Source organism: Nerophis ophidion, linkage group LG17 (assembly GCF_033978795.1).
Source record: "Nerophis ophidion isolate RoL-2023_Sa linkage group LG17, RoL_Noph_v1.0, whole genome shotgun sequence".
NCBI classification, from domain to species: Eukaryota; Metazoa; Chordata; class Actinopteri; order Syngnathiformes; family Syngnathidae; genus Nerophis; species Nerophis ophidion.
In genome coordinates this window covers 26,095,352-26,107,700 of record NC_084627.1, presented here as the reverse complement: position 1 = coordinate 26,107,700, position 12,349 = coordinate 26,095,352, and the positions used below count along the sequence as shown (strand labels likewise).

The window sequence follows — 12,349 nt, the reverse complement described above, 5'->3', positions numbered from 1 at the left end:
CCCGGCTGCACCAAATGATAATATAAATACATTTAATGAAGTCAAATTCAAATAAGGCAACAAGAGAAGGATCCTACGCTTCTCTTTTATAAAGTAATTCTGAACAGCTGGTATGGGATTCTACATCAACTATATGATTTGCCTGAGAAGCTGGACAGGACAAAAAATGAAAAATAAAAAAAATGGATGGATGGCGCCCCCGCCACCCCAAAAGGGAATAAACGGTAGAAAATGGATGGATGGATAGTTGAAATGCTCGCGTGTAAAGAATGTATTGGCGCCCTCTTGCGGTTATTTTCCATAGTGCGCGTGGCCTCTTCCTGTTCTAACAGCAGGGTGGGACACGGAAGCAGCATATTTCGCTGCTGGCAATTCTTACTGACTGCTTGAGCTGATCAATCACAACCAAACATGCCGGTAAGTTTCTTTTTTTTCCTCTTCAGTCCAAGTGGTCATAGTGCATTTCTATTAATGAGAATGTTGTGGAAATGTTCAACGAACGCCGAGTGGTAGCTTTGATGTAATTAGCATCATAAGCTAGCAGGGTTAGCATCGCTAATGGAACGTCGTGTCACTGCTTAACTTAAAGCTCTTTCTATGATTATTCCTGTTTAGTTTACTTGGAAAACATGTGACTTGTCGATAAGATGCCGCATTTTTATTGTGAGTTGCGTTATTCTTCCAAACCTTTTGTCGCCAGGCGTACCACTCAACCATGCTGGAGGGGAACACCAGAACTGTTGCCAACATGGCTTTGCTGCCCCTTAAAACTCAGTTTAAGGGACCGGCAAGAGGAGACGGTGAGTGACATCTTAAATCTCCTTACATGCTGTCTGTTGCACTGTTCCTTTGATGACACTTTACTGCATGCTGCTCGTTTCCTGTTTCTGGAATTAGCCCACAAGTTCTAAGAGAAGATGAGTTCACTGTTGGTTTGTTGGTGTGCAACTTCCGCTCTACATTTTAAGACATACAGAATAAAAGTGTCATCCTGACATGATAGGGCAGGGGTCGGCAACCTTTACCACTCAAAGAGCCATTTTGACCTGTTTCGCAAAGTAAAGAAAACAATGGGAGCCATATAACTGTTTTGAAATTTATAATGAAATAATACTGAATACAGAGTTTTTTTTTTTGCTTAGTGCTATGTATAAACCAGGGGTCTCAAACACGCGGCCCGCACCTTAAAGGCCTACTGAAACCCATTACTACCCACCACGCAGTCTGATAGTTTATATATCAATGATGAAATATTAACATTGCAACACATGCCAATACGGCCTTTTTAGTTTACTAAATTGCAATTTTAAATTTCCCGGGAGTTTCTTCTAACAAACGTCGCGAAATGATGACGTGTACGCGTGACGTCACGGGCTGTTAGGAAATATGAGCGCTGCACACACAAAGCTAAAAGTCGTCTGCTTTAACGGCATAATTACACAGCATTTTGGAGATCTGTGTTGCTGAATCTTTTGCTATTTGTTCAATTAATAATGGAAAAGTCAAAGTAGAAAGATGGAGTTGGGAAGCTTTAGCCTTTAGCCACACAAACAGACTGTGATTCCTTTACTATGGATCACAACGAACATGGATCCCGACCACTTGTCAACCAGCAGGTTTCGGTGAGAAAATTGTGGTAAAAAGTCGCTTCTTACCGGAGATCAGCTGAGCTTGTCCTGTCCATAAAGCTGCCGTCGACTTCCCTGAGACACTGGTGTCAACGCACCCGTGGACACACACCTCCGACTATCAGGTATTCATACATTTTTGGCAGCCTGTTGTAATGCAAAGTGGACCGCCACAAATACATTTAACCCCCACTTCTAAACACATTATAATGGGACTGGCTGCGAATAGAGCTTGTTTTTCCAACTCCATACAGTAGATGGCATTGTAACTCTGCAACACCCGATATGCCAGAGAACACGACTTAGCAGTGTTGTCTGCCAATACCTGGTTCCGAAAGACCCCATCGGTCCACACATGCGCGAAGACTACTTGTCACTTCCTTACTATAAATGTTTAAGACGGGGTGTTTGTGATATAACATGCTGTGATATTTGAATGTTTTATCAGTGGTTTATTTGTATTTTTATAAATTATTCAATAAAAATAATAGATTATATAGTAGTAAAAGAGAATAATAAAATAAAAATGAACATTATAATTACAAATGTTTTAAGTCGGGGTGTTCGCGATATCACACGCTGTGATATTTGAATGTTTTATCAGTGGTTAATTTGTGTCATAAATTATTCAGTAAAAATAATAGATTACATAGTCGTAAAATAGAATAAGAATATAAAAATTAGCATAGTTATTGCTATGAATAATAAATGAGGGTGTCGCTGACTCCCATCGCACAAGTTCTTTTTTTTTTTTTAAACAAGACACTTAACCAACATTTTTATCTGCAGCCCAGCAAAAAGTCAACTTTTTTAATGGTCAGTATTGTGAAGTAATGTATTTCATGTGAAAGTGTGAAAAAAAAAAAAAAAGATGGATTTTTTTTTTTTTTTGCCATTTAAGGCTTCTAAAAACATTGGTCAGGTTTCTGTAAGGTCTTAAAATAAATATGTATTCCTAAATAAGTATATTTGTCATGTATGTAAAAAAAAATTTGACCGTGTTATTGAAATAAGGATTAAAATAAAGAAAACCCGATAATAGTGAACTAACATAATTGCTATAAACCAAGCTGTCAGCATGCGTGGACCGATAGGGTCTTCCGCTACCGGTAGGGTAGTGGCACTGCAACTTAATTATTTTTAGCGAGCCTGTAGATTTAGTTTTCTTCTAAAAAAACATTTAGTAAATACTGTAGTGACTTTCTGTAGTCTTCTTGAACACTGTTGGTGACTAACATAAATGCATGCATCAGTCTTACCAACAAACGGCTAATCTGATCCTCTCCTTCATCTAAAAATAACACACAAAAAGGAGCGACACAATAAAGCAAATTTATTTTCCAAACTTATATGTTGTCCATCTCATGTTTCCTGCTTACTTTCTCTTCATAAATAATTACATGCACATGTATTATGGCCGTCAATGCGAATTACACAACACTCGACCACAGATTGCGATACACTTTAAGTACCCGTAGAGTGGAAAAACAAGTTGCCTCTATATTGAAGCTATTATCATATGTATGTATGTACTTTAAACCCACACTTTTATGCATCCTTTCAAGTTGCACTTAAAAGTGATTTAAATTATTAAAACATAAAATGTATTTTTTTCTCAATACTTTTTTTTTTTTTGAAAAAAATAAATAAGAGTTTTTTTTCCAGAAAAGGTTTTCTGGTCATTTTTTTTTTTTTTGTAAGTTTATAATTGAACATCTGCCGAGCATCTAACTGTGTGTAAGATCAGGATGCAGTTTATTGTACTTGCACAAGATATTATATTTTGTTTCCTTGGATCTCAATGAAACTTTAAAATGTAGCTCTTGAGATCCCAGTTTACACTTTAGAAGGCCAATGTTTACCCCTTGGTGAGGTCTGCAACCTTTGTATTGTCTTCAAAAGGTGCCAACTATTACTACAATACGTGTGCTCTAATCATGTTCCTTATAAATTAGCTTGTTTTGCTAAAGTGTCAGATGAGTTGTAGAAAAATGTTTTTGTCTGTTGCAGGCATCGACACGGACATAATTGACGAAGCCATCTATTACTTCAAGGCCAATGTTTTCTTTAAGAACTATGAGATCAAGGTAAGACGTTGCACTAGTAGTGTGTAGATTTGTGTGGTAAACTTCATTTCTTTACAAGTCCTTGCTTGATAGCCTGTGGCAGTACAGAAACATCTGGCGCTGCACTATGCATGGTAAAATGATATGTTTTTAACGTGTGTGTTACGCGTCTTTCAGAATGAAGCAGACAGGACACTGATCTATATCACGCTCTACATTTCAGAGTGTTTAAAGAAACTGCAAAAGGTAAACAAAGTCATTATAAAATGTTATGAGGTTCGATTTACAGGATGAAGATGTCTGTGAAGGCAACTTATTAGTAAGCAACAAATGTTCCATTTTGGAAATAATGCAACTTGAACCAGTCTGCTTTAAGGTGCAATCAACTGTAATGTGATTATTTTTATAAAGTGACATTTTAACATTCTTAACTGCAGAATCAAACTGTAAAAAAAGGAAGTGTGCACTTTATAAGAGACAAGATGGCGCCAGCATGTTTCGGCTGCACTGTTCTGCTCATATTAATGCTAATTATAATTTTAATTGGTGCGTTATGCCAAAATATCTCTGGTCTTATTGTATATGATTGTCAGGCACAGACAGCTGTGTTTTTTAAATATCAATGTTGGGGACCAAATGTCCAAACCCCCATCACACATTGCGCTTTCCTGCTGTTATACAAAGAAAGCGACCTAAGAAGCGAGGTAAACGTGGAGGATTTTTTGTGAAAGTCAAGAGTTACCGTAGCTCGAAATCTGGAGTTGGATTAAGGTAGATTCAGTCCGTTGTGCCAGTGCAACTCTACTCCCATGGGTCACTCGCCGCTGGAAACGCCACTCCGAAGACGTCAGAGCAGACTGATCGGTTTGGATTTTGGATGCTTGCGGACTCTGCGCCGCAGCTCCCCGCGGGGTGAAGAGGATCTGAGGCTCTGTCCCGCCTTACTGAATGCTAGATCACTAGTGAACAAGACATTTCTCCTGAATGACTTTTTACCACATGTAACTGTGTTATATGTTGCTCACAGAGGCGTGGCTCTGAGCCGGTGGTTTACCTGCCTTTTCAGAACTTTTTCCTTCTGAGTGCAGGCCACGTACCACTGGTCGAGGTGGAGGGCTAGCAATAGTCCAGAAATGCGGCTTCATCTGCCGGCAGGTGCCGACAGATTCTTTTTCCAGTTTCAAGCTTCTGACATTAATTATAAAACTTGATAATCTGATTTTGTGTGCAGTGGTGTACCGCCCACCAAAATATGATAAAGACTTCACAGACTTCATAACCGGTTGAGCTTTAAGCTACGATCGATTTTTATTAGCTGAGGATTCTAATATCCATGTTTGCAGTGAATCGCGACCCTTGGCCAAATACTTTTTAAGCCTAATAGATTTTTTTAATTTGACTGTGTTGGGCTCGACACATGAAAAAGGACACACACTGGAGCTTGTGTTATCTTTTGGCTACAATGTGTCTGAAGTTGAAACTGTTGAAACACATTTCTCGGATCATTTTGCTATTTTATTTTCTGTAAAGTGCTTCTTAGAAGGCCAGGTTTCTCCGTGCATCATCGTTTTCCGAATCCGTCATCTGAGATCCTTTCTCATTGTGATTTGCTTAACTCCACCCTAAATAAACTGCTCTTTTATTTTAATAACGCCAGCATGGCGGTCGTGGACACAGTGGCCCCATTCAAACAGTCACACACCACACCAATGACGCAGCCGTGGCTGAACGGCACCACCCGCGAGCTCAGACATGCGTGTCAAGGCGCTGAGCGCAAGTGGGAAAAAGACAACTTTTGCGTCTCTTTACAAATATTAAGAAAGAGTCTAGTAACATATCAAAGTAGCAAAAAGCACCTATTTTTCTAATCTTGTGTCTAACAATAGCCACAAACCACAGGTGCTTTTTAACACTTTGAACGTGCTTATTAATCCAGTGAACTCCAAAAGTGTGGTGCCTTCTTCTACTCTGTGAACAATTTTTGACATTTTTCAGAGACAATATCAATGATTAGAGCAGGGGTCACCAACCTTTTTGAAACCAAGAGCTACTTCTTGGGTACTGATTAATACGAAGGGCTACCAGTTTGATACACACTTAAATAAATTGCCAGAAATAGCCAATTTGCTCAATTAACCTTTAATAAATAAATCTATATATATAAAAAAGGGTATTTCTGTCTGTCATTCCGTTGTACATTTTTTTCCATTTACGGAAGTTTTTTTGAAGAAAATAAATCATGAAAAAAAACACTTAATTGCACGGTTTAAAAGAGGAGAAAACAAGAAAAACATTTAAATAAAATCTTGAAACATAGTTTATCTTCAATTTGGACTCTTTAAAAATCTAAATTCAACCGAAAAAAATAAGTAGAAAAACTAGCTAATTTGAATCTTTTTGAAAATTATAAAAAAAGAATTTATGGAACATCATTAGTAATTTTTCCTGATTAAGATTAATTTTAGAATTTTGATGACATGTTTTAAATAGGTTAAAATCCAATCTGCACTTTGTTGGAATATATAACAAATTGGACCAAGCTATATTTTAAAAAAAGACAAATCATGTTTTCTTCTAGATTTTCCAGAACAAAACTTTCTAATGAAATTCAAAATACTTTGAAATAAGATTTAAATTTGATTCTACAGATTTTCTAGATTTGCCAAAATAATTTTTTTTAAATTTTAATCATAAATTTGAAGAAATATTTAACAAATATTCTTCGTCGAAAAAACAGAAGCTAAAATGAAGAATTAAATTAAATGTATTTATTATTCATCCATCCATCCATTTTCTACCGCTTATTCCCTTTTGGGGTCACGGGGGCGCTGGCGCCTATCTCAGCTACAATGGGGCGGAAGGCGGTGTACACCCTGGACAAGTCGCCACCTCATCGCAGGGCCAACACAGATAGACAGACAACATTCACACCCACATTCACACACTAGGGACCATTTAGTGTTCTTTACAATAAAAAAATAATACTTGAACATTGATTTAAATTGTCAGGAAAGAAGAGGAAGGAATTTAAAAGGAAAAAAGGTATATGTGTTTAAAAATCCTAAAATAATTTTTAAGGTTGTATTTTTTCTCTAAAATTGTCTTTCTGAAAGTTATAAGAAGCAAAGTAAAAAAATAAATTAATTTATTTAAACAAGTGAAGACCAAGTCTTTAAAATATTTTTTGGGATTTTCAAATTATATTTGAGTTTTGTCTCTCTTATAAATAAAAATGTCGAGCAAAGCGAGACCAGCTTGCTAGTAAAAAAATAAAATTTAAAAAATAGAGGCAGCTCACTGGTAAGTGCTGCTATTTTTAGAACAGGCCAGCAGGCGACTCATCTGGTCCTTACAGGCTACCTGGTGCCCGTGGGCACCGCGTTGGTGACCCCTGGATTAGACTGTCTCTTCCTGCTGCTGTAGTCTCAGTGGAAACAAGTCTTACTGCCTTTGAGTGTTTTGAGCCAGTGTTCCTCCCTTAATATATTTATGTTTTTAAATAATAAACTAATTTCATGTAAAAATATATAGATTTTTTTTTTTCTGTTTTCAGTTTTCCAGAATTTTAGCCAGTAACTTTGTATCCCCAGGATAAGAACACATTATTTGAATAACATGTAACATTATCTCAAAAGTTAATTACTGTACTAATATTGTTGACACAGTTCCACAGCTTTACTCCCTGTGTAATTATGCAACATTAATAGACTTCATTTTTCTAACTTGGCCAGTTTGCATGACAGCCACATTATAAGACACCTGGTCTGCCAGAGAATTAGATTGCCCTCTCAATATTCTTTCAAAAAAGCAACAAATCTTTTGGGGAATCTGAAATAACAGCCAATACTGCTCCCCCAACGAGCAGCGGGTGCTGCTTTGGGGCCCTCCATCTAAAACCACTTGCAGGCAACTCCACCTTGTGACATTAAAAACAAAAAAAGAAAGTTTTTATTTTATTTTTAATTTATTAACTCTTTTTTTTAAACGTGTCGTGGCCAGTTATGCTGTGTAACCTTACATTGCTATAAATAAATTGATTAGTATTGTGGGAAACTAATTTTTGATGGAATAAATGTATTCCAAGTTGAAGTGATATGATGACAATATGCAGTACATGATAATATCAGTGAACTTCACTCGGCGTGTTTGCGTCACGGTTTCTTGTGTGTGTTTGCAGTGCAGCTCCAGGGGTCAAGGGGAGAAGGAGATGTACACGCTGGGCATTACAAACTTTCCCATTCCAGGAGAACCCGGCTTCCCGCTCAACGCCATGTACGCCAAGCCTGCTAACAAGCAGGAGGAAGGTGGGTGGTGTCATTTAAAGTTTTCCAAAAAGTTGGTTCTACAATTAAGTGTTTTTATTTCTGCTCACTAAAAATGCATAGCAAACATTTGCTTGGGTTATTACTAGGGTTGTCCCGATTCGATACTTGGATCGGATCGGCCGCCGATATTTGCCAAAAAATGCGTATAGGCATTGCCGATCCAGATCCAGTTTTTAAAAAGAATCCGGTCCGTGTTTTCCAACGAACCATTCTAAATAATACGCACCACTCTTCTGGTGCTCCCTACGCTCCGTTCCGCATTTTCCAGCACACTTTCAACACATCCACAAGTCTGCGTTCTAACCGTTAAGACGGCCGTGTGAATTAAAAGTTACGGCAAAAATGTCGGCTGTGTGGGATTATTTTACCCTACAAAACAAAAAAGATGAAGAGGTGGAGTGCAAAACATGCCACAATTAAGTCAAGCGTGGTGGTAAAGTTGTAAGACATCTTAATGACTATTGAGAGTGAGAGGCTTTTTAGCACTCATAGATGAAGACAGGAGCAGGCTGACACCCGAGCATCTTGAAGTGCTTGTCTTTGTTAGAAAGAATATCCCCATTGTACTTGGACTTTAATTTTTTGCCCCCCCCTGACTGGGGCAAACAATTGAAAGGAGTGTGTAGAGAGTTTTTATTTTTTAAAGTTTATACTTGTTCAAGAGCAAGTATTGAAGCTGAGTTATAGACATTTCATCCCACTAAGGTTGTTTGTGTTTTGCTTTTTTAAATAATGTTTACAGCAATTTTTGCACTTTATACTGTTCACTTTTTACTGTTTAATGATGCCGTTTCTGTTTGTCATGTATAATTTTTTCTAGTTTGTGTTTATCCTTGAATACCAACCATTGTGTATTATTCAAACTCACCTAATTCAGCTGGCTAGTTGTTATCAAGAGTACTAAGACCCTTTTCAACATGAATCTGACAAGTAAGTAGGCTAAATAACTTTTAACTTTAATACATGCTCGGATAAGCCAGTATCAGCCAGTATCTGAATTGGATCGGAAGTGCAAAAACAATATCGGTATCGGATCGGAAGTGCAAAAACCTGGATCGGGACATCCCTAGTTATTACTGTATTTTTCAGACTGTAAGGCGCTCTTAAAATGCTTTAATTTTCTCAAAAATCGACAGTGTTCTTTTTAAAATGGTGCTCGTAAATGTACGTATTAATTCTGGTTGTGCTTACTGACCTCAAAGCAATTCAATTTGTGACATGGTGTAATAACTGTGACCAGTAGTCACAAAGTCTGCGGTTTGACGTCTGTTCAATAAATGATGCTACCAAAACATTGTTTGATTGAGAATGTACATTACACACTGCACTCAGAAAAACTACAAATGTTCTAATAGGACTTTGGTAAGCTACGAAGCTGCACCGCTTGCTGGAACGCAGAACATTACGGCTCCCATAGGCTTTATAGCTTACCAATGCTGTACTAAAACATTTTGATAGATTTTTGAGCGCTGTGTGTAATGTTCTATATTTTCAAAGGAACATATAAATTGTTGGTGTTGTTTACTTGAGTCATATTGCCCTCATAGTGCAGTCTACACATATTTTTTGTTTGACTGTCATCTACTGGTCACACTTATCATTACACCATGTACCAAATAAAATTGCTTTGAGGTCCAATAGGCGCACCGGGTTATAAGGCGCACTTGTTGAGTTTTGAGGGAAAAAATATATTTTAAATGTGCCTTATAGTCTGGAAAATACTGTAGTTAATAGGAAATCACACACAAAAGTACTGTATTTCCTTGAATTGCCGCCAGGGCACTAATTAATTTAAAACCTCTCCTCACTCCTGCACTTACCAAAAGCATGCGGTAAAAGTAAGCATGGGCTAATTATTGTAAAACCTCTTCTCACTCCGGCACTTACCAAAGGTATGCAGTAAAAATTTGAGTGTGATGTAAGCTTGGACCTTAAATCCTACTGAATAGCTCTTAATCTTCTTCCCTTTTATGCGATTTCAAATTGCCGGTTTTGAAATCAGCCTCCTCCATTTTGAAAATTATGACAGGGGAAGTGTCACTCGTGACGTCACGAGTTTGACCAGGCGGTAATACTAAGCATGCGCTAATTATTTTGGGAAGCGAGTTTGACCTGGCAGTAATTCAAGGCAGGCGCATACTATATGCCCTGCGGCAATTCAAGGAAATACGGTATATTGTGAAAGCCAACAATAAAACAATAGTATTGATGTCGTGCTACTTTGTCCAGATACGATGAGGTTGTACCTGCAGCAGATCAGACAGGAGACCGGCTTGAGACTTTGTGACCGGGTGTTCGACTCCCAGACAGACAAACCCAGCAAGGTTAGTCCGCTTTGCTCTCAGACATTTGAAATGTATGACAAGTCTGGTATGTTACGGTCTATCCCTAAACTTCATGTTTTTACTGTGGAAAATAATATTGCATTCCACGATGTAACACAGGTTTTAATTGCTTCAAGAATGTTTTTTTGAACGTACACATTTTGGGAAAGCAATTACTTAAATAGAATGTGTGTTCATGCACTTAAGTTATTTTTTTATTTATAAATGCAATCGTTGTAATGGGAATGTATTTACATAACTCCTATTACATGAGCCATTAAATGTCAAGTCAAGACATGTGTGTATATATAGTTAATTTTATCAGGGTGCAACTTCATAAAGTTTTCTTACTGTTAACATTGCAGACACGCATTTTTTTACCAGGTGTTTGCTTTTTGCAGTGGTGGATGTGTTTTGTGAAGAAGCAGTTCATGAACAAGAGTCTGTCTGCTCCAGGACAGTAAATAAGCAGCAAGCAGGGTTTCATCTGCGTCTGCAAGATGGATGCTTATTACTTAAAGACGGGTGGTTGGAAATTTTTGTTCTTTTGTGGTGCAATTTTATACTCTTAAGTTCTCAAGGATGTCTCCTTGCTTCAATGTGCACGTTACTCAAATTAAGCTGGTGCTTAATTCAATAAAGCAATTATGGATCTGGGACAATCTTGTGGTCGTGTGTTGTGTACTGTGCATTTTATACAAACTCACATGTGCTATTTCTAAATGTCTGATAGTCAGCCCCTGCAGGAAAGTTCTGGACTTTTGTGTGTGTGATTAAAGTCATTGGGGAAAAAAAAAAGTTACAACTGTTTTTTGTTTTTTTGTACATTGATACCAAATTCATAAAATCCCTAGCTGATGCAGTGTTGAGGGTTCTTTGTCATTTCAAACGGCAATGCGACATTCACGTCATTTTTGTGTGTGCACCATCACTTTGCTTTTTTACAATTCTTTTCTTTCTCCTTCAGTTGATTTTCATCATCCGACTACTTTCCCTACACACGCAGCCACGTCACTAACACACTGATCTGAGGCGTCCTTGCTCATTTAAAGAACGCAGTCAACTTCCTTTATTTTCACTTTATTGAACTTTTGGGCCTGTGCAGATAAAGATCACGTTATTTAAAACAGTCAGTCGGCTGTAAAAAAACAGATCTAAAAAAGTCTTGATTAGGTCATCTTTGGCCTCCAGTGAAAACATAGTCTTTGACCTCCAGGTCTCGGGTTAGCCTTCCTTTGCACCCTGCCTGATAAATTGTTGATTTTAAACATTCCTTCTCCCTTAATTTTTTTCTTTTTCTTTTCATTCTTAACATATTATTGGTATTAACTGAGTCAGCCTTCATTCTTTCTTAGTATTCTCTCAACCTTTTTCCACTTTTTATTTATTACAATTATTTCAAAATAGTAGGATAAAACTAATTTCCATTTCATTTTGACTACCTAAATCATTGACTACCTAAATGATGTCACCACCTAAACATGATGTAGGTGTGAGTTTTGGGTGTGACAATGTCAGCTAATTTTGGCCAGAACTAAATAACGCAAAGAAGCATGTGGCTAGCAAACATATATTGGAAGTTGTACACTCTTAAAAACATTTTGCATAAAAGCTGAAAAAGTTTACATAACTGAAGGGAGTATCTATTCAGTAGTGACAGTTTTTAAAGATACACACTGATTTTCAGACTTTGGAAAGCATTTATTTAAAAATATATGATTAAGTTACTTACAGTTGTGATCAAAATTATTCAACCCCCACACAATTTTGGTGTTTTAGCAAGTTGGACATTTGTGCCGTATTTTGTTTAAAGTCATATCAAATAAAGATGCATTAAATAGACGAATGCAACTTGAATTACATTATATTTTGTAACATACCAAACAGTGTAATTTCTCTTAATATCTCATTGACAAAATTATTCAACCCCTTGAAGATCATAACTCTTAAGAACAGAATTTGAATAAGGTCTTTTCAATCAGGTGTTGAAAACACCTGTAGATGTG

General features: G+C 37.2%; 1 protein-coding gene across 2 annotated transcripts; it reads left to right on the top strand.

Annotated features, from left to right (window-relative positions):
• The first annotated feature begins 264 nt into the window (after positions 1 to 264).
• arpc3 (actin related protein 2/3 complex, subunit 3) lies at positions 265 to 11,005 on the top strand. 2 transcript variants are annotated; one of them, XM_061876689.1, is made up of 7 exons: positions 265 to 417; positions 701 to 800; positions 3,639 to 3,715; positions 3,872 to 3,940; positions 7,872 to 7,998; positions 10,249 to 10,343; positions 10,728 to 11,005. In XM_061876689.1, exons 1-7 carry the CDS (start codon positions 412 to 414, stop codon positions 10,761 to 10,763), a joined length of 510 nt encoding a protein of 169 aa, XP_061732673.1. In that variant the 5' UTR covers positions 265 to 411; the 3' UTR covers positions 10,764 to 11,005. The 2 variants fall into 2 exon arrangements, with proteins under 2 accessions (XP_061732673.1, XP_061732672.1); XM_061876688.1 differs by having other exon boundaries at positions 266 to 417; positions 10,745 to 11,005.
• Positions 11,006 to 12,349: the final 1,344 nt, after the last annotated feature.

Bases quoted from the DNA above. Each gene is read 5' to 3' on its own strand.
- arpc3 (XM_061876688.1), top strand. The intron at 3,941-7,871 runs GTAAACAAAGTC...GTGTGTTTGCAG, and splicing joins GTTTAAAGAAACTGCAAAAG to TGCAGCTCCAGGGGTCAAGG. The intron at 10,344-10,744 runs GTTAGTCCGCTT...TGCTTTTTGCAG, and splicing joins AGACAGACAAACCCAGCAAG to TGGTGGATGTGTTTTGTGAA.